At 38.0% G+C, this 24,015-nt stretch overlaps 1 protein-coding gene across 3 annotated transcripts in view; it reads left to right on the forward strand.

Moving 5' to 3' along the window:
* Positions 1-24,015, forward strand: part of MIPEP (mitochondrial intermediate peptidase) — a 174,265-nt gene that overhangs the window by 15,940 nt on the left and 134,310 nt on the right. For all 3 annotated transcript variants that reach the window (XR_012016295.1, XM_072795768.1, XM_072795767.1), the window contains exons 5-10: positions 2,658-2,721; positions 7,089-7,271; positions 8,040-8,196; positions 13,325-13,373; positions 15,105-15,165; positions 19,335-19,387. Coding sequence is in view for 2 of the 3 variants with exons in the window: in XM_072795768.1 (XP_072651869.1) it covers positions 2,658-2,721; positions 7,089-7,271; positions 8,040-8,196; positions 13,325-13,373; positions 15,105-15,165; positions 19,335-19,387 (567 nt within the window). In the remaining variant the exon portion in view is untranslated. The remainder of the gene's footprint in view (positions 1-2,657; positions 2,722-7,088; positions 7,272-8,039; positions 8,197-13,324; positions 13,374-15,104; positions 15,166-19,334; positions 19,388-24,015) is intronic.

Consider the following 24,015-nt stretch of genomic DNA (forward strand, 5'->3'; position numbering starts at 1 on the left):
GGGTGGAGGACTGGAGGAAGGTGATGCAGTAGGGCTAGCTACAGTATATCAGGGGAAGGAGGACTGCTGCCTGAACTAGGACAGTGGTATTAGGAAGGAGAGAAGAGGTTATTTTATTTTATTTTATTTTATTATTTTTTTTACAGAAAATAACATTTTTATTGTGGGTGGCTAAAATGCCCAGAAGAAATGTCATAACTTTAAATAATTAGTAATAGGAAAGAAAAATATGTGAGGAGCATTCAACTAAAGTTAATTGAAAATAAAAGTAATACTTTCCTTCAATTTTTCTGTGAACTTTAAAGCACTTCTGAATTTTAAAAGAGAAAAGACAAAAAGAAGAAAAATGCAAATAAGCATTAGGAAACAGACAAATGATAAATAAACCCAAGTGTTGACTCTTTGGAAAAATGAGTAAAATGAAGAAGTCGGTAGATAATATAATTTAAAAGTTGTTGAAAGTTACAAATCCAAAATTTGAGATAAGATTACAGATATAACAGGGAAAGTTAAAAATATTATAGAAGGAATTATGTTAACCCTAGTCTGTGGAAATAAATTTGAAAACTTCATAAGAACAGATAATTTTCTAAATAACAAGGTACATATGCAGAACTATTTTGATAAATTTTTTTTTGCATGAAAGGACAGTGATGAGTATGTGTTTCTGAAGAGTTTCCTCTGTGGGTCTCAAATGCATTCTATAGTATTCAGATTAAATCGGTGAAAATGCATATAGATAATATATGGCAATGTGTCTATATTGGTCTAGGTAGACACACTGCCACTTATCAGCAGGTGAGAGAAGTCAGTATGGAAGCTACTCAGACACAAACACTGTACCAGGCACTGAAGAGTCAGTCATTAGATGGCAGAAACCAAGACCCCATTCTCCAGAGGGGCTCACAGCATAGTGTTGGAGGAGAAGCATCCATTACACACACAGACATACACACACACACACACACACACACACACACACAAAGAGAACTGCATTGCACTGTAGGGAATTAGAAGTACAGGGCTCTAAGAACATTTTATAACGGGCCTTCTCATTAGGAAGGTGGTCTGGCCAAAACATCTAAGCAGGGTTTTCTTGAGAGGACTTACTGTCCCTGAAGCACCACCTGCATGGAGGGGATGGCATGACTGGAAGGCCCTTGACAGGAAAGAAAGTCTATTTATTAAAGAATGAAAAGGTGTCTGGAGGGCCTGACGCCCAGGAGGGGTTAATTTGGTTGATTGCCCTATTTCTTTCTAATCCTTTTCCCCCTCACCACCAAATAAATAGCTACCATTTACTGTGTAATTTTCATATCGCTAAGAAAGTGATGTGTGATTACTTCTTTCTTACAGGTTAGTAATACTAGCATAAGCTCTATAAGATACACTCTTGTTTCCTGATCCCCTGATACATATTTATCAGTCAGATTTACTTAAGAGTGATATTACACTCTTATTTTTTGGACATCAGGGACCATGTTTTTCACTCTAATGTACTGTGTGTACCGGTCCATGCTTTCGTGGCACAGCATGATGACATCTTGTTTCCAGCACACACATAATTCTCTTCCATTTAGGATATGGTATGAATTCAACATTTTAATTCCTCTGGTGTCTAATGGGAAGTAAATTATATCAAATTAGCTTATAACTAAAAAGGGAGAAATGTCCTTCTAAATATAAGATATTACAGGAGAAAATTAATGAAAAATTGCCCCTTACTTTAGATACTATCCAAGATACTTTCTATTCCACTATTGTTGTTGTTTTTTTTACTATTCTGATGAAATTGTTACATCAGGGAAAGGGTAGGAAAATTAGGGCTTGCTCTTAAGTTTGCAGATGCATTCAATGATTATTAAAAATGTTCCTCTCCATAGTGCAAACTAGTACTAGTTCTGGAGATGGTGAAGAACCTTCCCTCACAAGTCTTAAGCCAATTTAGCACAAGGTGAATGGAAGCTGATAAGTGAGGAGCCTGCTTGATGGTCTCTCTTAGAACTCCCCAAATACTTTATTTGTATCCATGTTAGGAAATTTACTGTATCTTTACCTTGTATTCATTCATTCAAAAAGTATTTGTCCCTTTATGGGACCATGCCTTATGAAACATTCATGTCTTTACCCACAAGCATCTTAGAGTATATATAGTTCTGTTAAATATACATGCTAGATATAAAGTATATTATAGTTATATGTATACAGGCTTATCTAGTTGCAATTGGAAATCATTGAGTATTTATTTGGTGGGTTGCATAAAGTATGTGGCAAATATTTTTTGAAGGAAAAGCAGTGGATAATTGAAAGGATGTCCATTTCTTCTAGAAAAAAAGCAGAGCAGCAGATAAATTTGGCCTATTCGAGTAATCATCATTCCCTCGGTTCAATTTAAGGCTTATTATACCATTAGCATGATGTATATGATGCCAGATCATCCATAGGAGAGCTTAAATGCCCGGTCAGTCAGCTGGGTATTTTGCCTGATTTCTAAGATGTTAATTCCTGGTTTCAAACAAATTTATCTGTATGTGTGCATGCATGCATGTGTGTATGTAAACATTTGGCTTTTGGGGAATTTGGTTGAAAAAGTCCAATTTATTTAACAAGAAAGTGATTTTATTGTTATATGTTATAACCTGGGTTCTTATTTACAGGCGAGTGGCTGAACTGTTTATGTTTGATTTTGAAATCAGTGGAATCCATCTAGACAAAGAAAAGGTGAATCTTTCCTCTCTGCTTTTTTATGCTCATTTTACTAATATCTGGTTGGTATCTTTATTGCTACAGTCCTTGTACATTGCTTAAATATGCAAATCACAGAAACTTTAGGTTGTTTGTGTTATGAAGTTCTTTTATTAGTTATATTTGAATGTAGCACTCTCTGGAAATTTGTCCATTATGCATGATAGTTGAGAATTATGAAATTACACGAGACAGTTGAGGTGTTTGAAGTGTTGTGGCATCCTAGATGGGCGATATCAGGAAAGAGAGGCAAGTGAACAGGAAAGCTGAGAATGCTGAAGATTGAGGTCTGGGAGTGGAAGCACAGGGATTATCGCTGAGACCTTTACATGTGCGTGTTCATATTATACGTGTCTTTGACAGATCCATGTGGTTTTGTTCTGGAAGCAGGAAGCAGGGGTTCTACAATGTTTAAACTGGAACAGGAGGGACCTTAGACATTGTTCAGACCCCTCCTTTCACAAATAAGGAAATAGGACAAAATGATTTGTTCAAGTTCCCATCCTTTGTTTCCAAAATGTCTCACCCTGGCTGTTTCTCTTTCTAGAACACAGCATCCTAAGAAACTGAGTGCCTCATTTTTATATTAAGCTCAGGGCTGGGAGAATGGGGTGACTGAGCATCACTGAAAGATCTTCCTGCTCCATAGTTATCTCCTCTACTTGCCTGCAGTCTGTTATGGTTATGCTTTTTTTTTTTCTTCATAGGTATGTTTCTCCTAATAAATAGAGCACAAAGCCATTTACTTGAATAGAGATTAGTTTATCAGAGTACTTTGGAAAGTCGAGGTCAGGGTCTTCGGAATATGTAGCACCTACAATAGGTAATACCATTTTGCTTAGTGCTGGGTTTGAGTAATGCTGGGGCCACTTGCACACCTGTGTGTTTATGTGGCTTTAAGGGCTCAACACAAGACTCCTAACCTCAACCCTGAGCTGACACATGCCGCCCGGCAGTCCCCACGGCTAATAGGCTCTACTGTAAATTTATGTTGTTTAAAATTGACACATTGGCTCCTCTTCAAGCCAGTTCTTTAGTACTACTTCTCTGCATAATAAATCCACTAGTTTCTGTTTCACTCGAATAAAAATTTGGGGTGAGTTCACATTTTTAAAATTCCCTATACTTTCAAGTCTTAATCAGTGACAGAGTCCTTAGATCGTTTCTGTAGAGCTCCTACGTCTGTCTGCATCCCCAAAACAACTCACCCTGAAGCTTATCACCATGTACCTGGCCTGTCCTAAAGGTCTTTGTCTCCTGTCTCTCATTATAATTAATAGTGATTAAACATTTGCTATTTGAAGCATGCATTCTCATCAGAGCTTCATAATAGCTGTGAGGTTGTTTGAGTATTGCTATCATTCCTGTGTTGTAGACGAGGAACCAAGGCACCTAGCATTTATGTGACGTCACAGAGCTCAGACTCCAGAGCTTGCTCAGCTCTCCCTGCTCAGGTTTTCTGCTGGTCAGTTCAACCTGTCTGTGAACATTGGTGTGATTTCCTTAAAGTATTGATTCAATCATTACTCTTCTGCCCAGAACCTTTCAGTCACTTTCTGTTGCCTATAGCAGCTAATATGTAACAGAACAAACATGGTGATGCTCTCCTAGCTGTTCCTTGGCTCCCCTGTAACTCATTACACTGTGCCTTCTCTGTGTGGCCCTGATGTGGCTCTTCCTTCTCCTCTGTCTGCCCACCAGGCCTGCCTACCTTAAACCCCTGCTCATCCTCAGACACTGTGTCTGTGAAGCTTTTATCAATCCCCCACCTGGAGTTTTGTTTTCGTCTGAATTCCCATTTGACTTCTTTCATGCATGTGGCATTTATCTTTAAGTGCCTGTTACTGAAGCTGTTCCTATTGCATTACTTAGCTAAATTATGGGATTCTTAAGGACTAAGAATGCCAGTCATGTTTTTCCAGTTTTGGCCTCAGCAAATGCTGAATGACTGTATGATGAATCATAATAATTCTAGCTAATACTAAGTTTGATATTCAGAAGGAAGATAGTGGAGAATAGTAGACTTGCTAGTAGAGAATCTAGGCGAATAGTCTTGTTATTTTATATAATCCTCAGGAAAGATGTTTTTGAAACTTTACTCAAAGGTATTATGTGTCAAGTTAAGGTCTAGTCTATTTCACCAGCATTGAACCTGCTGCTTTTACTTCTTGAGTGTTCTTAAAAGGATAGCTGCCCTTCCTGGCATGTCACTCCCTGGAACCCACGAACCTTAAAGATGCAAGTAAAGTAAACCTGCTGAACTCCTCTCTCGTAACCTCTGTGTCTGTTCTCCAAGGTGCTCCACTAGGACAGGATAAAAGGAGACATGTTACGCTTTTTGAAAGAAACCCACCAACATAATGTACAAATTATAAAGGCCTGTATATTCTTTCTGTATTCTTCCTAGGTTATATTTTATTTAATTTTTAAGGTTTCTTATGAATATAACTTAAAAGTTTAAAATTGATGGAGGTATATGTTTTTTAGCAATCATTTGTTAAATAACACAATTGCATAGAATTCTTAGAGTAGAGTATCATATCTTTACCTCAGAATGATGGAATGCTATGCCCAGAAAATTGGTGAATGCAGGAAGTAACCCAGTTTTTAATATTCTGGGGGATTTTTAAAATTCTTTGAAATAGTTTTATGACTTTTTTTTTCCCATTGGTAAAGGCTTTGGGGAATATTTTTGGAAAGTAGTGTGATTTCCAAATCTTTCACCTTTTTGGTTATTCTGCTGGTGGCCATTAGGTGGCGATAGATGGCCATAATAGAGACAAAATCGGTAAAGAGAAACTTGGACTCTGTAAAGACAATGGAGTATCTGAAAACTAATTTTTTTCCATAAAGTTTGATTTCTCTATATTGTAAGTTTTTTTTTTAAGTAGGCTCCACACCAAGTGTGGAGCCCCACATGGGACCTAACGTGGGCCCCCATATGGGGCTTGAACTCAAAACCCCGAGATCAAGATCTGAGCTGAAATTAAGAGTCTGATACTTAACCCATGGAGCCACCCGTGTGCCCCTATCTTGTAAAATTTTTGGTGGTTAACATATACTTGATTTTCCCCCAACATCTTATCAAGCATATGTCGGCATCTTAAATACCTTTTTAAAAATTGTTAATGCTGCTTAACCATTTTTAAGGGTCATACTACAATTTAGAATGTGTTGAAGGCTAGTGACCACCATCCCAGAAAGAGGTGCATCTGATTTCACCAGGTGCCCATCTAGTTTTCTAGTAATAACAACTGCAGATTCCTCCTTGTCCTCCACCAGTAGATGGGATTGATTACATGAACCAGTTTATGTTTTTTCCAAAACATCTGTGGGCTCTCCCTTTGATAATACATCTTTTCTCAGGAGATTGTATGTCCTAAAGGTGTGACTGCAAGAAAAAGCCCACGTGGGTGTGCCAACGCCATCCACATCCTCTCCCGTGAGTTGGCGGGGTGACGTGTACCGGGCACGGAGCTGGAAGACCGGGCCTGCCCTGTTTGCTCTGTCTGGCTCTGCTTCCCACTGTGCTGCTGTCCTTCTGTAGCTGCTCAAGTGTGTGCACACTACAGGGCAGCCCCCTCTGGGTGTTCACTGTACTCCTGTGAAGACTTGCAAAAATATCTTTCCTTTCCCTCTACCTTTTTATCTCGTCATTTAGGACTGAGTATATTTTCAAATTTTCCCTTCCAATACTTGCTCTTTTTCTTAAAGATTTTATTCATTTATTTGACAGAAAGAGAGAGAGAAAGAGCACAAGCAGGGAGAGTGGCAGGCAGAGGGAGAGGAAGAAGCAGACTCACCGTCAGGCAGGGAGCCCGAGGTGGCTCTGGATCCCAGGATCATGACTTGAGCCGAAGGCAGACACTTGACTGACTGAGCCACCCAGGCACCCCTACTTGCTCTTTTTAGTCTACAACTACTTATATCGATACTTCAACTACCTACTGTTCTCCAATTCACTTAACTAAGAGGTTATTTTGGGGATTAGAGAAGGATTCTGTACTTCCAAATGTTGTTAATTTCAAAGATTAGTTACATAAAAGATTATAGGCATAAAATAGAACCCTGGAATTTATGTTAATCTCAAAGCATAGTAATACCATAAAAACTGTTAGGGTATTAAGAATCTATCAAAAATAGATTTAGCATACTATTTATAGGATATTATTATATGTTTTATAGATAATATATAAACAACATAGTATTCCTTTTATTTAGTATCTTACTCAATTAATTTAACCATATATGTTGCCTTACCACCTTTATAGATGGTCTGTTAAATCAGTTGTGAAAAATTACTTTAAATGCCTTTAAATAACTTTTACTCCCTCTGCATCTAGCGTAAAAGAGCAGTGGACCTGAATGTTAAAATCTTGGATTTGAGTAATACATTTCTTGTGGGAACTAACTTTCCCAACAAGGTTGAGAAGCATCTCTTACCAGAACACATTCATCGTAACTTTGTAGTCACTGGAAATCATATCATAATTGATGGTCTACATGCAGAAGCTCCAGATGACTTGGTACGTGCATTCCACTCTCTTCATAGTTCGGCTCCTGTCTGTATGTTGCTCCTGTTTTAACTCAAAATTCAGTGATAATGTCATCATACCTTTAAAAATACTTGAGTGTTACTAAGGCCTAAAATTTGACTGTGAGATTATTAATTCTGCTAATACTTTGAATGATGAAAATGGTTTATTCATATCTCATAAAGAACTCATTACTTTTTTTAAGATTGTATTTATTTATTTATTTTTATTTATTTATTAATGAGAGACACACAGAGAGAGAGAGAGAGAGAGAGAGAGAGAGGCAGAGACACAGGCAGAGGGAGAAGCAGGCTCCATGCAAGAAGCCTGATGTAGGACTTGATCCCGGGTCTCCAGGATCAGGCCCTGGGCTGAAGGCGGTGCTAAACCGCTGAGCCACCCGGGCTGCCCAAAGAACTCATTTTTAAAGTATGATAGATAATAATTGACATTTGAGACTACTTAGATTCTTAATGCCTGTAGTTTTAATCTGATTATGGCACATGCATTGGGTGAATGTTTGTTCCACCATAGCCTATAACAGAGAACTCCAGTCAAGGATGTGTTTGTATCCCATACTACAGAAGCTTTGTAGTATGGATCAAAAAGCTTTATTCATCCTGTATAAAGCCTGACTTTATTTTTAAAGCAATGATCACCTATAGAATAGAGAAGTGAGAGTTAGCCTATATTGTCATTGCATGGGCCTTTGTGTCATGGCACTTCTTATACCTTCTACCATTTACATTTTAAATATAGGTTCGAGAAGCCGCTTACAAAATTTTTCTTTATCCCAATGCCGGTCAGTTGAAATGTTTGGAAGAGTTGCTCAGCCACAGAGACCTTCTGGCCAAGTTAGTGGGATATTCCACATATTCCCACAGAGCCCTCCAAGGAACAATAGCCAAAAATCCAGGTAATCTTGTTCACCTACCCAACTTTTCAGGGTAAAATAGGATTTTTGCCAAACTGAACTTCTGATTTTAAATAGCTGTAAATTAGTGTTCTCTTTTTAATATACTCAGAGACCCATTTTTTGAGATTTTCTACATCTTTATATAAAACTGACTTCTAAATAGAGCTAATAATTTGACATACATTCTCTCCAACCATGGTAATTTATGTCTTGTGCATGTTGAGAGTAAGTCATACTTAAATTTTCATTGATGCTGATTTCAATTATTTTCATTTATTTATTTATTTATTTGTTTATTTATTTATTTATTTATTTTTATTATTTTCATTATAACTCAGCTAGTTTCTGTGGTCAGCCTAACCAAATTGGTTAGAATTAGTGTGAAAGAGGAGGAAAGATCAATGTATGTGCTGAAGACAAGGTTGAATATAGGCTAGGGCTATAAAAACATATAGCTCTATAAACCTAAAAAGGAGGTTTATAGAGCTATATGTTTTTATGAGAGAAGAGTACGAAATGGGAGGATTTGTGTTGGGGAAAAAGCAACCTAGGGTTTGTGAGAGTCTTGCCTTGTGCTCTGTTGAGTTCTTTCTGATTTGTAATGTATCAAAGAAAACCTTATACAATAGTACTAATAATGTAAGTGTCTATAGTGGGTTTTCTCAGAGTCAGGAGTAGAGTAGCTGTGATGGTGGCATTGTCCTATTCAAGATACCTTTTAGAGGTTGAATCTCTGAGCCTTGGTGATGGGTTGAGAGGGAGGAGGAGATGGTGTGCTGGGTACGCTTGGTTTCTGGTTGTGCATCTGGGCCGGCGTGCCCTTCATGGACAGAGGGAATACTAGAAGTGAATTCTGTGTGAGAGGAAGATCACATTGTTCATTCTGTTCTGTCTTTATTCCATGCATATCCCTTCTCACTCTAGTATGTCCCCATCTTCTCCAAAGCGTTCTTCAGAGACGTCCATTTCCTTGACCTGTCAAGGCTCTCTGCAAAACCATGGGCTCATCACACTCATTCCTTTCCTTATGTTGTTCCCTGCATGGGCAACAGCTCCCACCTCCCAGTCTGTTAAATCTTACATGGTTTTTCATTGCTCAGCTCAAAACCTACCTCTTTCACAAAGCCTTTTCACTTCCCCGAGACACCATTGTTTGTCTCTGAACCCCTTATGTGCATACAATTTGTTTTCACCCCGTTTAACTCCTAAATAGATCTTATGTCATTTTTGTATGTTTTTCTGTAGTCATTGTTGTCACCAGATTGTTACAGTACTTTATTATTATTATCTGTATAGTTGATCCGTAAATGATGCAGGGCTGCGGACATCCCCGCAACCCTGCACAATCTAAAATTCACATGTAACTTTTGACTCCCCCAAAACTTAACTATGAATATCCCACTGTCGACTGGAAGCCTCACTGATAACAAAGGGTCAATTAACCCATATTTCGTATGTTGTATGTATTATATACTGTATTCTTACAAGAAAGTTAGCTAGAAAAAAAACATGTTATTAGGAAAAACATAAGAAAGAGAAAACACATTTATAGTAATGTACCATATTTTTCGAAAATACCTTTGTATAAGTGGACCTGCACAGTTCGAACCTTGATGTTCAAGGATCAACTGTAATAATAGTAAGATACTTACTCTGGGCCATTGGCCATTATTTCATTTAATTACTGCACAGCTGTGTGAGGTAGATGTTTGTATCCACTTCGAGGTTAGTTATAGTGCTAAAAAGTGGCAGAGCTGAAACCTAAACCCATGCTCTAAACTTATGGTCTTCATAAGCTGTTTGAGACTTAACAGATGATATAAAAGACATCATCTTCAGTCTTTGTTTTCATCCATTGATTCAATATTTACTGAGTGCCCACTACATGTTGGTGATTATCCCAGGCCCTAGATATAAATCTGTGTAAGACATGAAAATTTCTGCTCTTGTGCTGTTTATATTTCTATAAGGGAGATAAGAACAAAATAAATAGGTAAGGATCACAGTATGATATTAGTTACTACAAGTTGTGGAGAGAACTGAACAGGTTAGGGGATAAGGAGCATGAGTGTGTTGGGGTGGTGATGGATTTTATTTTATTTTTTTAAAAGATTTATTTATTTATTTATTTATTTATTTATTTATTTATTTATTTATGATAGACATAGAGAGAGAGAGAGAGGCAGAGACACAGGAGGAGAGGGAAGCAGGCTCCATGCAGGAGCCTGATGTGGGACTCGATCCCAGGTCTCCAGGATCATGCCCTGGGCTGCAGGCAGCACTAAACCGCTGCACCACTGGGGCTGCCCTGGTGCTGGATTTTAAACTGACTTGCCAGAGAGGGGCTTGCTGAAGATGAGGCATGTGCGCGTTGATTTAGAGGAAGTGCAGAAATAAGCCTATGGCTCACTAGGGAAAGTTCGTTCCAGATGGACACACAGTGAGTGCAGAGGGCCCTACATAGGTTGACCTGGTTTGAGGAAAAACACAAAGGCCAAAGCGGTGGACAGAGTGAGTGAGGGGAGTGGTAAGAGGCAGAGGCAGATAAGGAGGGGCTGTGTTCAGTAGGGCTTTTCCTCGAGTGAAGTGGCAAGTCGTTGAGGGATTTTGAGCAGAGAAGGAAGGTGACATGACTTAAATTTTGATGGCAGGTCATGTGCTGCTGACTCTGAGATAGACTGCAGAGAGACAGGGGTGGAGGAGAGGCCATGTAGAAGCTGTTTTGTAGTAATTATGAGAAGGATGGTAGCTTGACCAAAATGGTGGCAAAGGAGGTTGTGGGAATATGTCTGATTCTGGATATGCAGCATTTTGAAGGGGAAACCAAGGCTTTTAACCTGGTCAACTGAAAAGACATAGTGAGTTCCTGTTAACTAAAATGGGGAGGACTGGAGGCTTGGTTTGGTTCAAGTTAAGTTGAGATACCAATTGGTGTTCACATGGTGATACTAGGCAGTTGGATATGTATCTGTGGAATTGGGGAGAGAGCTCTGAGCCACAGATATAAATCTGGGTCTTTATTTATTTATTTAAAGATTATTTATTTTAGAGAGAGCGTGTGAGTGGGGGAAGCACAGGGAGAGGGAGAGAATCTCAAGCAGACTCCCTGTTGAGCATGGAGCCATGAGCCAAATGAGCCAAACTCTCATGAGCCAAAATCAAGAGTCAGACACTTAACCAACTGAGCCACCCAGGAGCCCCTAGGTCTTTGTTTAAAGTTTTGAGATTATATGAGATCTAAAAGGGAGTGAATGCATCTAAGGAAGAAGAGAAGTCTGGGACATGGGGTCTGGTGCCCTCCAGGTTTAAGAGGTCAGAAATCTGAGGAAAAACCAGTAGTGGCCTCCAAGAACGAGCATCAGTGAGAGGAGAAAAATGAACAGAGGAGGTGCTCCTGGAAACCACATGAAGAAGTGTCTTAAGGAGGGAGTGATCAGCTGACTCAAATGCTGAGGGCAGGTGCAGTCTGAAGAAGGTTGAGGATTGACCACTGAGGTGAGCAGTGTGGATTGGAGGTCACTGGACCTGCTGCAGCTAATGCCAGATGTCATCGCTCACTAGGGGGTTAGTATGGTCATATTTTGGAGTTAGGCTATTGTGCATAGAGTCACATTGGATGTGACTTGTGTCCTTAAGGAATTTAAAATTTAGTTGGTGGGATCCGTTATATAAATATAAAGATAAATAATTGTATAGGTCAGTGCCTTTTCAGTGTCAAAACAATGCTGTAGGATTTGAGGAGTGGGGGATGTTTGTCGGATGCTCATGTGGTTGTCAAGGGTTTCGTGAGGGAAGTGAAACTAGAAATTGGAGGTGAGGGAATGGTGAGCTTTCAGCAAGAGGCAGAAGGAGGGCAGGAGGGAAGCAAGGTTTTAAGGTGGCCATTCCTGCAACAGGTGAATTAGGAAATAATTCTCCAGTGAGGCATTTATCTTCAAACTCATTCTTTTTAATATGACAATTTTTCAGGTAGATGAATTGAGGTAGATTTTTCATGTGCAAAATAGCTAGAAAAACAAAAATGGGTGAAAGTGAATAAAAAATGTTTAGAAATAAAAAACATGCATAGACTTACTTGAGAATACTTCTCTATGCAGCTGGTATGATATCCTGAAATAAGAGTTCATTTTTAATGAAATAACCGTTTTTTCTTAAAGGTCTAATACCATTTAATATGGTACATGCGGCAGTGTTTTCAGGATTACTGTGTACGAGGCTTGTTAAGGATCAACAGTGGCAGGAAACCCCATGGCTTCTTGGTTTAGGTTAACCTCCGTTCTTTTCTCAGGCTTGTATTTTACTCAGAAAGAAGATGAATTGGAGATGGCAGGAAACTTAAAACCATATACAAGATCATCTGGAAAATATAAAAACAGTGTTTGTGGCAAACTCTAAAATACATGCGAAAGTTCTCTATACATAAATCAATGGCAAAAAGTGGTAAATTCAAAAATACACATGAAAAATTCCCTATCATGGAAAATAATCGTTGTTGTACTATGTTGCCTTTATGAGTTTGTAACAAATATATAATGACTAGATGACTGAAGTATTTAAGTACTTAAAATCCTAGCAGAGCTTAAATTTCTAATGTTCTAATTTTGGCATATTTTCTTTTGGTATTGATCCTGAATCGATTATTCTGCAGCTATATGTGAAAAATAAAAATAGTTGTCCAGAAAAAAACCTGATTTTTAAAATATAATTTTCAGTGAATCATGTTTCTAAATTGTACTGATATTTATAAATAAATCAAAATCCAGCTATCTTTTTTTTAAAACTCAAGAAAAATTAGAAAGCTCTAAAAAACTTATTTTTCTCTTACACGTATGAGTAGATAGAAACACACTGAAATTTTGACCCCCCATTCATTCCTCATTTTGGGGTATAATGGAAGGCTTTGGATTATTACTATATTTGTTTAATTCATTTTCTGTTAAATTGATCATCATCATCTGGAATTATTTATTATATGCCTAGTATATGTTAGCAGCCCTGGGACCTTTTGAAAATGATCACTTAATGGCATTGTAGTGCATAGATTATAACCATTACATTCCAACTTTAACAGGTATGTTCATTTTATTTTATGTAATTAAAGATATTTTCTTTTGGATTTCATTTTTAGAGACTGTCATGCAGTTCCTTGAGAAGCTATCAGACAGACTTTCTGAAAGGTTAGTTTTTTTATTCTACTCTTTAGAGTGTGTATCATGTAGTTTTTTATAAAATAAGACTTGATTTATAAAAAATTAGGAGGTGGAAGTATGGGAATATTGGGTCAGATCTGTGGACTAAAGAGATTGGATTAACAGTGAGGAGATTTAGCAAGCACACAGCTGTCTTTCTGAGGTGATAATCTTGAAAACTGAGGCTGACCCCTCTGATTAACTACTTCATTGCCATTGGAACCCCTCATTGATGTGTAATTAAAACATTTGGTGGTATGAGTTGATAACATGTTCTGTCTCCCTTTCTGATATTTCCCACTCATTTTTTCTCCTTTCCCCTTTATTCCCTTTCACTATTTTTTATGTTTCCCCAAATGAATGAGACCATATAATGTTTGTCCTTCTCTGATTGACTTATTTCACTCAGCATAATACCCTCTAGTTCCATCCACGTCTAAGCAAATGGTGGGTATTTATCGTTTCTAATGGCTGAGGAATACTCCATTGTATACATAGACCACATCTTCTTTATCCATTCATCTTTCGATGGACACCGAGGCTCCTTCCACAGTTTGGCTATGCCTTTCCATCTTTGATAGAATTTCTTGTCTTCCACTGGTGCTTTCTAGTCCTTTGCTGAGAGGCCACACTCCAGTAGCCTTCAGATACCTAGGATTCCAGGAAGAGGCATGTCATAGTTGTCTCATAAAGCTGTCTAAAATTTCATTTGCCTTTTTGACTATACTAGCATGTTAAATTTTAGCTCAGATTTCCATTTTCTTTTATTATAAACTCATGCCTTAGAACCCAATCCTCTCTAATTTGGATTATATCTATACACTCTAAGCTTTTCTTTTAATCTGGTGAACCATTGTAGCTTTGATTTAATGAAGAGGCAGTGTTAATTATGCGGTTAGTTGAGAATTTACTCTACTTTTCTTTATTAGTTAAGTGTTAGTATTCTTTCTTCCCTTGTATGTAACAATAGATTATATTTTGAGCAAGCATGCCATCAGATTTTTACAGGTATATATAGGAGTTCATTCTAACAAAAAAATTCACATTCTATTGACATTAAGCACATATTTGATTATTGCCCAGCTAGAGGTTTTCTGTAGGAGAAAAATTATGAATAGTAACCTCTCTTTATATTTTTTTATATAATTATATATTTTATATAATCTCTATATATTTTTTAAAAAGGTAATTTTGTTAGTCTCTTACCTTTTTAATGTATAGCAAAGAGCGGTGATTTAAAGTTTGCTGGTTGTAACCTTTACATGTATCTGTAACATTGCTAATTTTTCCAAGCTTTAATACTTTCAAGTCCTATATCTATCTGCTAGGATGTTTTCAAAGACAAATTGTGATAATTTACTGATGATGTATTGCTGCCCCTTCTAACACAGGTAAAATTTGGACTAATACTGCTTTACATTTGCATTACAAATTACTTCTAATTTTATCATGAATACTGGGGAAAGTTACATAAGAAAACTAGTTCTTTTTTTAAAAAATTTTTTATTTAAATTCAATGAAGTAACATATAGTGTATTACTAGTTTCAGAGGTAGAGTTTAGCGATTCATCAGTTGTATATAACACTCCCTGCTCATTACATCAAGTACCCTCCTTAATGCCCATCACCCAGTTACCCTATTTCCCCAGAGAACTAGTTCTTTAATAATGTAATTATTAAAATTTTCTCCTAACAATGAATGATAAACCTATTTTACAGAACTATAAAAGACTTTGAGATGATACGAAGGATGAAAATGAAACTAAATCCTCAAAATTCTGTAAGTGACAATTTTGGAATATTTTGATTATAATTTAAACAGTCTATCAGCTGAAGTCCTTATCTTTTGACTCTAGAACTCTTGTGATATATTAAAGGTGTGTATATTCTTGTTTCTGATCCTTGGTCTTGGTTCTGAATCTTGGGTTTGGTGAATAAAGTATTGAAATACTTGATCCATATGTCTGGGTTTGACATTTCCAGGAAATCAGTATTTTTGTTGGTTAGTTGACATCAATGCACACATATGCTCATACACATATACACACCTATAAATGTATATTAACAACATATGTTAATATACAGTCACACGAAGGCTGCTTCCATTCTACCGAAAGTGGCCTTCTTAGTTTGAAGCAGCCTTTGAGAAAGCTCAGTGGAGGATTGATCTGGTACATGGCAGTTTAACCATCAATGTTAACATTGCAGTTTACTTTTTTATTTGCTAATTTATGGAGCTCAACTAAATAGATCGATATTGACTTCAAAGGTATACCCCAACTTAACACACTTAAGTGTTGTTTTTAATCATAAGGTTAAATGGTCACTTGGTCTTATTGTACAGGCTTAAATGTCCTTATGTCCAAAAGCTGCCCAAGTGATGCCATGCCCTGAAAAGTGATGGGATTCCAGATACGAGGACCCTGGTTCCTACTTGGTTCAAGGACACAGCAGGGTTGCTGGTTGTATCATTTTCCTGCAGGTGCCATTGTTGGCAATTCTTGATTTGGTGCTGCTGCCAGGGCCAAAATCATAGAGAACATTTAGGGGAAATGAGCCTTGCAGATTTAGAAATTATTTACCTATTTCTCAGATATAGCTACTAAGAAATAGATTAATCTTATCAAATTCACCAATTTCTGGAATAGCATGTCAACTTGTTAATTTATGGTAGGAGCTGTCTAGCAAAGTAGGATTAATCATCTGCATATTTTGGCATGGTAGGTAGGTCCACTTAGGAAACTAGATACAGATTAGAATTTATTTTGGTGAACATAGAAACAGAAAAGATAAGGTATGTTGTCAAAAGCTAATTCATTAAAAGCTAATATGGAACTATCCTCTCTAGACGTTTTGTATACCTTATCGATATAGGTTATTTTGCAGATATTTGTGAAATGCCTCATTTTCTCCTGAATTCCCTGTTTTCACCTTGCTACCATAGCCAGAACCTGCACTCACTGTAGGCCAGTGATTCACAAAGTGTGTTCTCTGTACCAGAAGCTGTAGCATCAACTGGAACTTGTTAGATATAGAGATTCTTGAGCCCTACATGAGACCCATTGCATCTCTAGCCTTATAATCCTTGTTTTGACAAGCCCTTCAGGTTATTTATCCCCCACCCTCCCATCAGTTACTAAATCCTATATATTCTTCCTTCCTGAGAGCTCTGTGTTCTTGCCTCTCCATGCCCATTGCCGCGGTGCTGGTTGAGGTCATTGTTACTTCTCACCCAGATTATCATTGTAGTTGCCAAACTGATTTTCAAGCCTTTTGTTCTGGCTCCTGATTTGGACTACTTAGCAATGTGCCTAGTTCAGGGTTAGACATAGGGTAGGTACTTAGCACTTAGTTGAAATAGGAATGAATGAATGACTTGTCACCAGAGGGATTTTGCCAAAAGGCAGATCAGATCTTGTCACTTTTTTTTTTAAGCTTTTATTTATTCATTCATGAGGGACACACACACACACACACACACACACACACACACACACACAGAGGCAGAGACACAGATAGAGGGAGAAGCAGGCTCCATGCAGGGAGCCCGATGTGGGACTCGATCCCGGGACTCCAGGATCACGCCCTGGGCCAAAGGCAGGTGCTAAACTGCTGAGCCACCTGAGGATCCCCCAAGATTTTGCCACTTTTTAAAGATATTTCAGTGGCTTGCGTTAATTCTCAGATTTACTTTCCTGTTTCTTAGCTTTCCCACCAAGCCTTTCCACATTTTGTTTCTACCTGTTTCTCCAGCCTTGTCTTCTGCTGCCCCTTTAAGCCGTGTCTCTTGTTCCCTACTAAGTAATGCCTGTGTGATGCTCTTGTGCTTCTTAAAAACTACTTACCACTTTGCTTCTTTGCTTGTCCTTGCTTTTCTTTCTTTTGTTTTAAAATTCTGACTGGTATTTATGTGCCCATGACTGTGGTAAGTAGCATGCAGTCATTTACAAACTCTGTACACAGGAATGCCTTTCCCTCTTTCTCATCTGGATTCAATGTGGCTGGTCTTCATCTCCTCCAGTACCCTTCTCATGGGCTCTATTTCACATGGTACAACATCACAGGCATAACCTACTGTACTCTGATTGTGGAGTCTAGACCATTACCGGCTCCTTGGTACAGGGATCAGGTCTTACTGGGTTTTATTTCCCTAGAGCCTGTACTCTCTGGTATGTAGCAGGTCGTAAATGATCATCTTTTGGAGGAAATGTGTCCCAGGAACTGAACACTTAGGGGCCATAGTTCCAGGGATGCTGGGAGAAGGATAGTAAGCCTATAAGTATCTTACATTGGCTACACTCCATGGTCATGGAATAAAATATAAAAAAGAACACCTTGTTGTTTGAGGACATGATGTCTGACCTGAAAATTTAAAGGATAAATCAAAGGATAAAAGAAGCCAACATTCATGGAGTTTTTTACTCAATGCCAGGTATTCTGTTTAATAGTCCAAGTGCATTAAGAAATGGTATTTGGGAGATGCTGTTGATTTGTTCAGCAAATAACTATTGAGGCACTACTGTGTACCAGGCAGTATTCAAGCTGAGGATATAATAGGAAAAATGCGAACAAAGTCCCTGTCCTCAAGAAGCTTACATTCTAGGGGAGGAAAGCAGATAGTAAGTACATGAAAGAAAGAAATACATGCCATGTTGTATGGTGATAAGGGCAACAGGAGAAAATAATGCAGAGCAACGAGGATGGAGGTTGCTGTTCTGTAGGGATTGGTCAGGGAAGGCTTCTCAAGACACTTGAGCAGAGGGATCCCTGGATGTTTCAGCGGTTTGGTGCCTGCCTTTGGCCCAGGGCGTGGTCCTGGAGTCCCTGGATCGGGTCCCACATTGGGCTCCCTGCATGGAGCCTGCTTCTTTCTCTGCCTTTGTCTCGGCCTCTCTCTCTCTGTGTCTCTCTCATGAATAAATAAAATCTTTAAAAAAAAAAAAAAGACACTTGAGCAGAGACTTGGAAGAGATGAGGTAGTGCCCCACAGAGTAACTCGGGGCAGAGCTTTCTCCGCAGAGAGCGCACCTGCCCCTTGTGGTCAAGGAATAGGGAGGGGACCAGTTTGGCCAGACTGGAGCTCAGGAGGGTGGAAGTGGCAGGAGATGGGCTTGGGGTACAGAGTGGTGAGATCAGGTGGTATAGGAGGAAAACAGGAAAGCATTGACGAGCAGAAATACTTTTTCCATGTCGTACAGTAGTGTGGATTGAAAGCTTGAGCCCAGGCATTCTGACTTCACAGCCTGGGCTTTTAGTCACTCTTGTCACCTGGACAATTTGTGGGGAGGAGGATCTTTCAGGTATTCAAGCTTTTCTTCCCTTCAGTATTCTGTACCAGTTGTCAAAACCAACTTCTGTAACAGTGCTCCTTCTTCTTCTTTTCTTTTCTTTTCTTTTCTTTTCTTTTCTTTTCTTTTCTTTTCTTTTCTTTTCTTTCTTTTCTTTTCTTTTCTTTTCTTTTCTCTTTTTTGTGACAGTGCTTCTTTATGACATATTTTCTTTGGCAAGATTAGAGGTAATTCTCCCTTCATTACACTTGAAATTGTTGCTTTCACTTTGGCAATCCACCCTAAGCTGCCTGCTTAGATTTAGAAAGAACTTTAATCTTATCTTTAGAACCCTAATCTTACCTGCAGTATGTTTTATGGATTGATATGTGGGTTGCATTTTGGGAAAAATTTTGACATGGCTATTTTAATCTATTAATGTTGACTTTTATGTTTACTTTTTACCTTATTTACCTTTTCCCCAAATTCTGGGATTATGTTTCATTTATACCTTGTACTCATTGATTATGGGGAAGTCAAAATAAAGAGGTATTTCATGAATATTCAGGGTTTTTATAAAACTTTTCTGATAACAGGTTTACATTTTATAAGCTGTCTAACTTGTTGGTAAAAACTGTGGCATAGTCAATAACTTTCATAGCAATGAATTTTTCCATTGTAGGAATTAATGCCTTGGGATCCCCCTTACTACAGTGGTGTGATTCGTGCAGAAAGGTAAGGTTTTTTTGGAGAAATCTTCATATATGAGAAGGAAGAAAAAAGCTAATCTTTATTGAGCACCTTGCACATTAAGTATGCAACTAGTCTACTCACTCAGTTGCCTGCATTTTAAGCCTGTATGCTCTCAAGTCCAGGCCTCGTGCTGGCATGGTTAGCATTTGCCCACGTGTTTTTTATCTGGATTAAAATCGTGCATAGGATCATGCTCTATCCCCTCCTCATACCCCTGCGGCCTGTTCTATGGCTCATATCATTTCCTTGTTTAAAACTTTTAAATATCTCCCTGTGGGGTCTGGAATCTGGCTTCTTCCTGTGTGTAGCTTCCAGGTTCTTTTACTACAATGAGAATTTTGGGGGCTGAGACTCTACTAGAACCCTGATTTTCTCTCATTTCTGGCCCAGGATGGGTGCTCAGCAAATATATGTTGAACCAATAGAGGAATAAAGTAGTGCTTGGGATGGGGCTTTGTGATTTTTCTTATGTTTCCTCATTTTTGTTTGAATATATTGTGGGCACTTTCTTGACACATCTGGAAGGATATATGTGAAATAAGGATTTAGGACAGTTAACTTGATGTAAGTACTCCTTTGGTTTCCATATTCTCCTGTGTTTATTCTATTATGGGCAAACTAGTAGGAATGCTTTTTTTCCTGAAATATCCTCTATTTCTGTCATTTTTATATTTGCATGTAAACCCAAGAAATATGGAGGCCTGTTCAAAGTGAATAAATTTAGAAATGTTTATGTCCCAAGCAACTATACATATGCAATAGAAATAAAAAAATTTCCAATTCTACACTTCAACAGATCTTTAACATTTTTTCTCTTATAGTTCCTTTTTGAGATCCTCAGCTCTAACCCAGAGTTAAGATTGATTTAGGTAATAGAAGAAAATAAAAGCTTTGTGCCTTTTTCTTCATAAAGCATGTTGGCATATATCATGATAATATGCTTATTTGATTGGTATTTAACTTTGAAATCTTTTTGTTACTATGCATTATTCAAACATGAAGTAAAGGGTAGTAAATACCTCACTGAAATTAGGCTTTTTGTTTATTTTAATGATTTTTTTTTTGATATTTGTTAATAAAAGCAGAAAACAGTAACTTTTGGTGTTCTTTTCTGCACTGGTAGGAGGAGAGGTGCCCTGAGATCAGTGTCTTGAAGAGTTTACCCACTTAATATTCATTCATTTTCCTCTTTGGCTTCTCTGTGACATCTCTGTTCCTTAGACTAATCTTACAAAGCATATTGTCTCCTGATATTTTTTCAGCTGTTTTTTATACATATATCCCAAATTCAGCATGAGCCACCTTTTCTATGGAAGCACATAAACCATTACTCAAAATCTGTAAATCATTTGATTACAATAAACAGTGAGTGCTTAGAATATATGATAGGTTAATGTAATTACTTCACAAATGTGTTTGATGGCTGCAAAACCCCAGACTTTGCTCCCTATCATTACATAAAACAAATGATTTCTCTCTTCAAACTTTTTCAAAGCAAGATTTGACTTGGTTGCTTGGCCAACCAAGATGTAGCATAAGGGAACACTAAAATTTTATTAATGCCTTCCATATCAAAAAAGGGTTTTAAAAACTTTTGACATTGGAAAGTAATGTAAAATAGATGAATTTGTTTCTTTCTGATTTTTGCTACTGTGATTTTTATGTGGTATTCCTCTGTTTTATGTCACCCACCCCGTATTATTTTAATGAATGTCTTAGCCTTATATTTAAGTGATATTCTTGTCATTTAGTCTTATTTTGAAAGTGTAGGATGCCCAAACGGTAGTTCTGTGAAAATTATATATGAATATTTGAAGACTTGGAAAGCTATATTCAATTGTAAAGTATATGCATTAATTAGGAGTATGGGATCCCTGAGAAGTTTGGGAGTAATCTTAAATAAAAGACATTGACTAAAGGATAGTGACTTTCTCTTCTCCATTTCTACCAAAGTTCAATATTGCAAAGATTGCAAAATCTTCATGTTGCTGACTGACTCTGGAGTTGGTACTTAGAGATCACTGAGTTCTGTCCCCTGTGCACAAGCCACAGAGACAGGGTCTTGCTGTCCACACAGGCCAATGGAAAGAGTGGGAACACCCGAGGTAGGGTGGCAGTGTGATCTGGAGCATGTTCCCCAAAGCCTGGGGGGCCTGAGGGAGCCCTGGCTCAACCACTAATGAGCTATACACGATCTTTGGAAAGTTACTTCTCCTCTCTGAAGCCTCTCAGCAAGGGTATCTATAAAATGGGGGTTATAATAGTCCCTCCTTCATAGTCAGGACTAAATGAGTTAGTAGTGAAATAATATTATTATATGGAACTGGACTTCTCTGGACACTGTTCTAGAAGAAGATTTACTCTAAGAGGTGCTTTTTAAGTGTTCTCTAAAATCTTTTGAAGGAGTGGTCACTTCTCCCTGAAGCTTTCTCTAACACTTATCTAAAGAATGATGAATGTATTGAGTTAGTTGTAGAATGCTTATCAGAGAAGCTTTTAATGATGGAGAAAGAACACGGCCAGAGAGGTCCGCCTTGCCTGTGCTTCCCAGAGCATTACTGTGCCCAGCAGGGAGGAGGACTGTGCTTGGCTGGCAGGACAGCTCGTTTCTGGTCCTTTTTTTCTTCAAGGTCATGGGATAACTACTGCTTTCAAAGTAGAATTGGAGCCATCATTCATGGTTTCTAGGATCTAGTCATAGCCCACTTTTCTTTAACAACAAATGCATGCACACCCACAGTTATTTGTTGGGTATGACCTATCCTTCTGTTTTTTTTCTACCATGCCTCTTCCTTTACAGCTTTCCTCAGCTGGACTAGGCTCTCTGTCCCAAGTCAGATCCCTTTCTGTCTCAGGCAGAGCCTGTCTGGTGGCTACTAGTGTTCACCTTGCCTTTTTTTGCTGTCCTACCTGAGAAATTTTGCCAGGAGTCCACAAAACATCCAGGTCTGCTACAGCCACTGTAGTTCCTGCCATCACTGTGCTTACAGCCACATGTGGCACACTTGATCTTTAACAATGTGTTCTATTGGTCTTATGTGTTAGACATGTCTCATCAACCAGACCTTAAAGCTCTTAAGAAAAAAGTGTGACTTGTTTCTTCTATTTGCAGTAAATTGTGGAATACACACTCTGGACTCAGTAAATGCATATTGGTTGATAGCCACTGTTCAAGACTGTACCTAAACCAGTAATTGGGGAAATGAACTGGGGGTGGTGGAAGGGGAGGAGGGCTAGGGATGGGGGTGACTGGGTGGCAGGCACTGAGGTAGGCACTTGACGGGATGAGCACTGGGTGTTATTCTGTATGTTGGCAAATTGAACACCAATAAAACATAAATTTATTATTTAAAAAAAGAAAAAGGGGAAAAAATAAACCAGTAATTGAAAACCTTATTAAAAACAATCCAGTGATTCTCTCTCTCTCTCTCTCTCTCTCTCTTTTTTTTTTTTTTAAAGAGGATATCATATTTTGGTGAATGGCTGTTTTCATCTGTCAGATTTATTGAAAGCAGGGTGACCTTCATAATACTCTTTTGTTGACAAAGGTTTTTACCAGGCTTGTTGGTTCTTAGAGTTAAGGAATCACCAGCTATTCCAGGAACACAATGTAACCTGCCTGGTTACACCAGGGACTTTAGTTAATTTACTTCAGGTTTCAATACTAGGTCATTTGTTAGGCTATTAACTCAGTAAAAGCACCAAGAAAAGGGATACGTAAATGCTTCAGATGAGACTTTAAGAAGTGAGGGTTTTAAACATCTATTTTAAGGTGCTTAAAAGGCAAATGACTGCATTTTGGTTTGAGGTTTCAATAATCTTGAGTGACAAGAGTTGGCCAAGAAGCACAGGTAATGGATGACAAAAGAAAATGAAAATATAATAGTTTGGGTTTGAGGTTAGAAGAAGGGAGCAAAGTGAAGACTGCTAAATCCTTGTTAAATTCCTCTGCTTTCAAGTAAAGACTTAAATATGTGGTTTGACACGAAACAAAAAATAGAAGGGGCTTTCCTTGATTTGAGTTTTTCTTCAAGTTAACCCCAGGGACCCTTTTTTTTTTTTTTTTTTTTTGCTTTTATGTCCAGATGCATTTTAAGTTTCTTAAATGTTCGCCTAAAGAAAGAAAGAACCTCTTAGAAGTAAGATAAGAAACAAATGTGTTTTAAAACCACCAAAAGTCAATCCTGGGAGATAGTGGCATGAGTGATCGATAGACATCTTAAAGAGCACAGAAAAATCTTATTTTTTTTTTTCAAGTTTTAGTGTCCGCAGTTGGAGTCCGCATGGAAGAGAAGTAATTCTTTAAATTATGAAAAGTATATATTCAGTTGTTTTGTTTAAAATGAAATGTGATTTTTGATTAGGCAGTCCATTTGTGTGAATCCAAAAGTCAGAACAACATTAAAAAGTACTCAGTGAGAAATTTTGGTGTCACCCCCATCCCTGCTCATGGCATTCCCCCTTGCTATGTCCCCTATAGAGGTAATCATTTTAAAGTTGTTTAATGTGTCCTTGGTGTTTGATTTTGATTTTTAATGCTCAGCAAATTTTTTCTTTTCTGCCAATAGTGAGTTTCAGTGAATCATGCTTTATTAATTTTGATGCAATTT

This window comes from Canis lupus, chromosome 24, assembly GCF_048164855.1.
Source record: "Canis lupus baileyi chromosome 24, mCanLup2.hap1, whole genome shotgun sequence".
Taxonomy (NCBI): domain Eukaryota; kingdom Metazoa; phylum Chordata; class Mammalia; order Carnivora; family Canidae; genus Canis; species Canis lupus.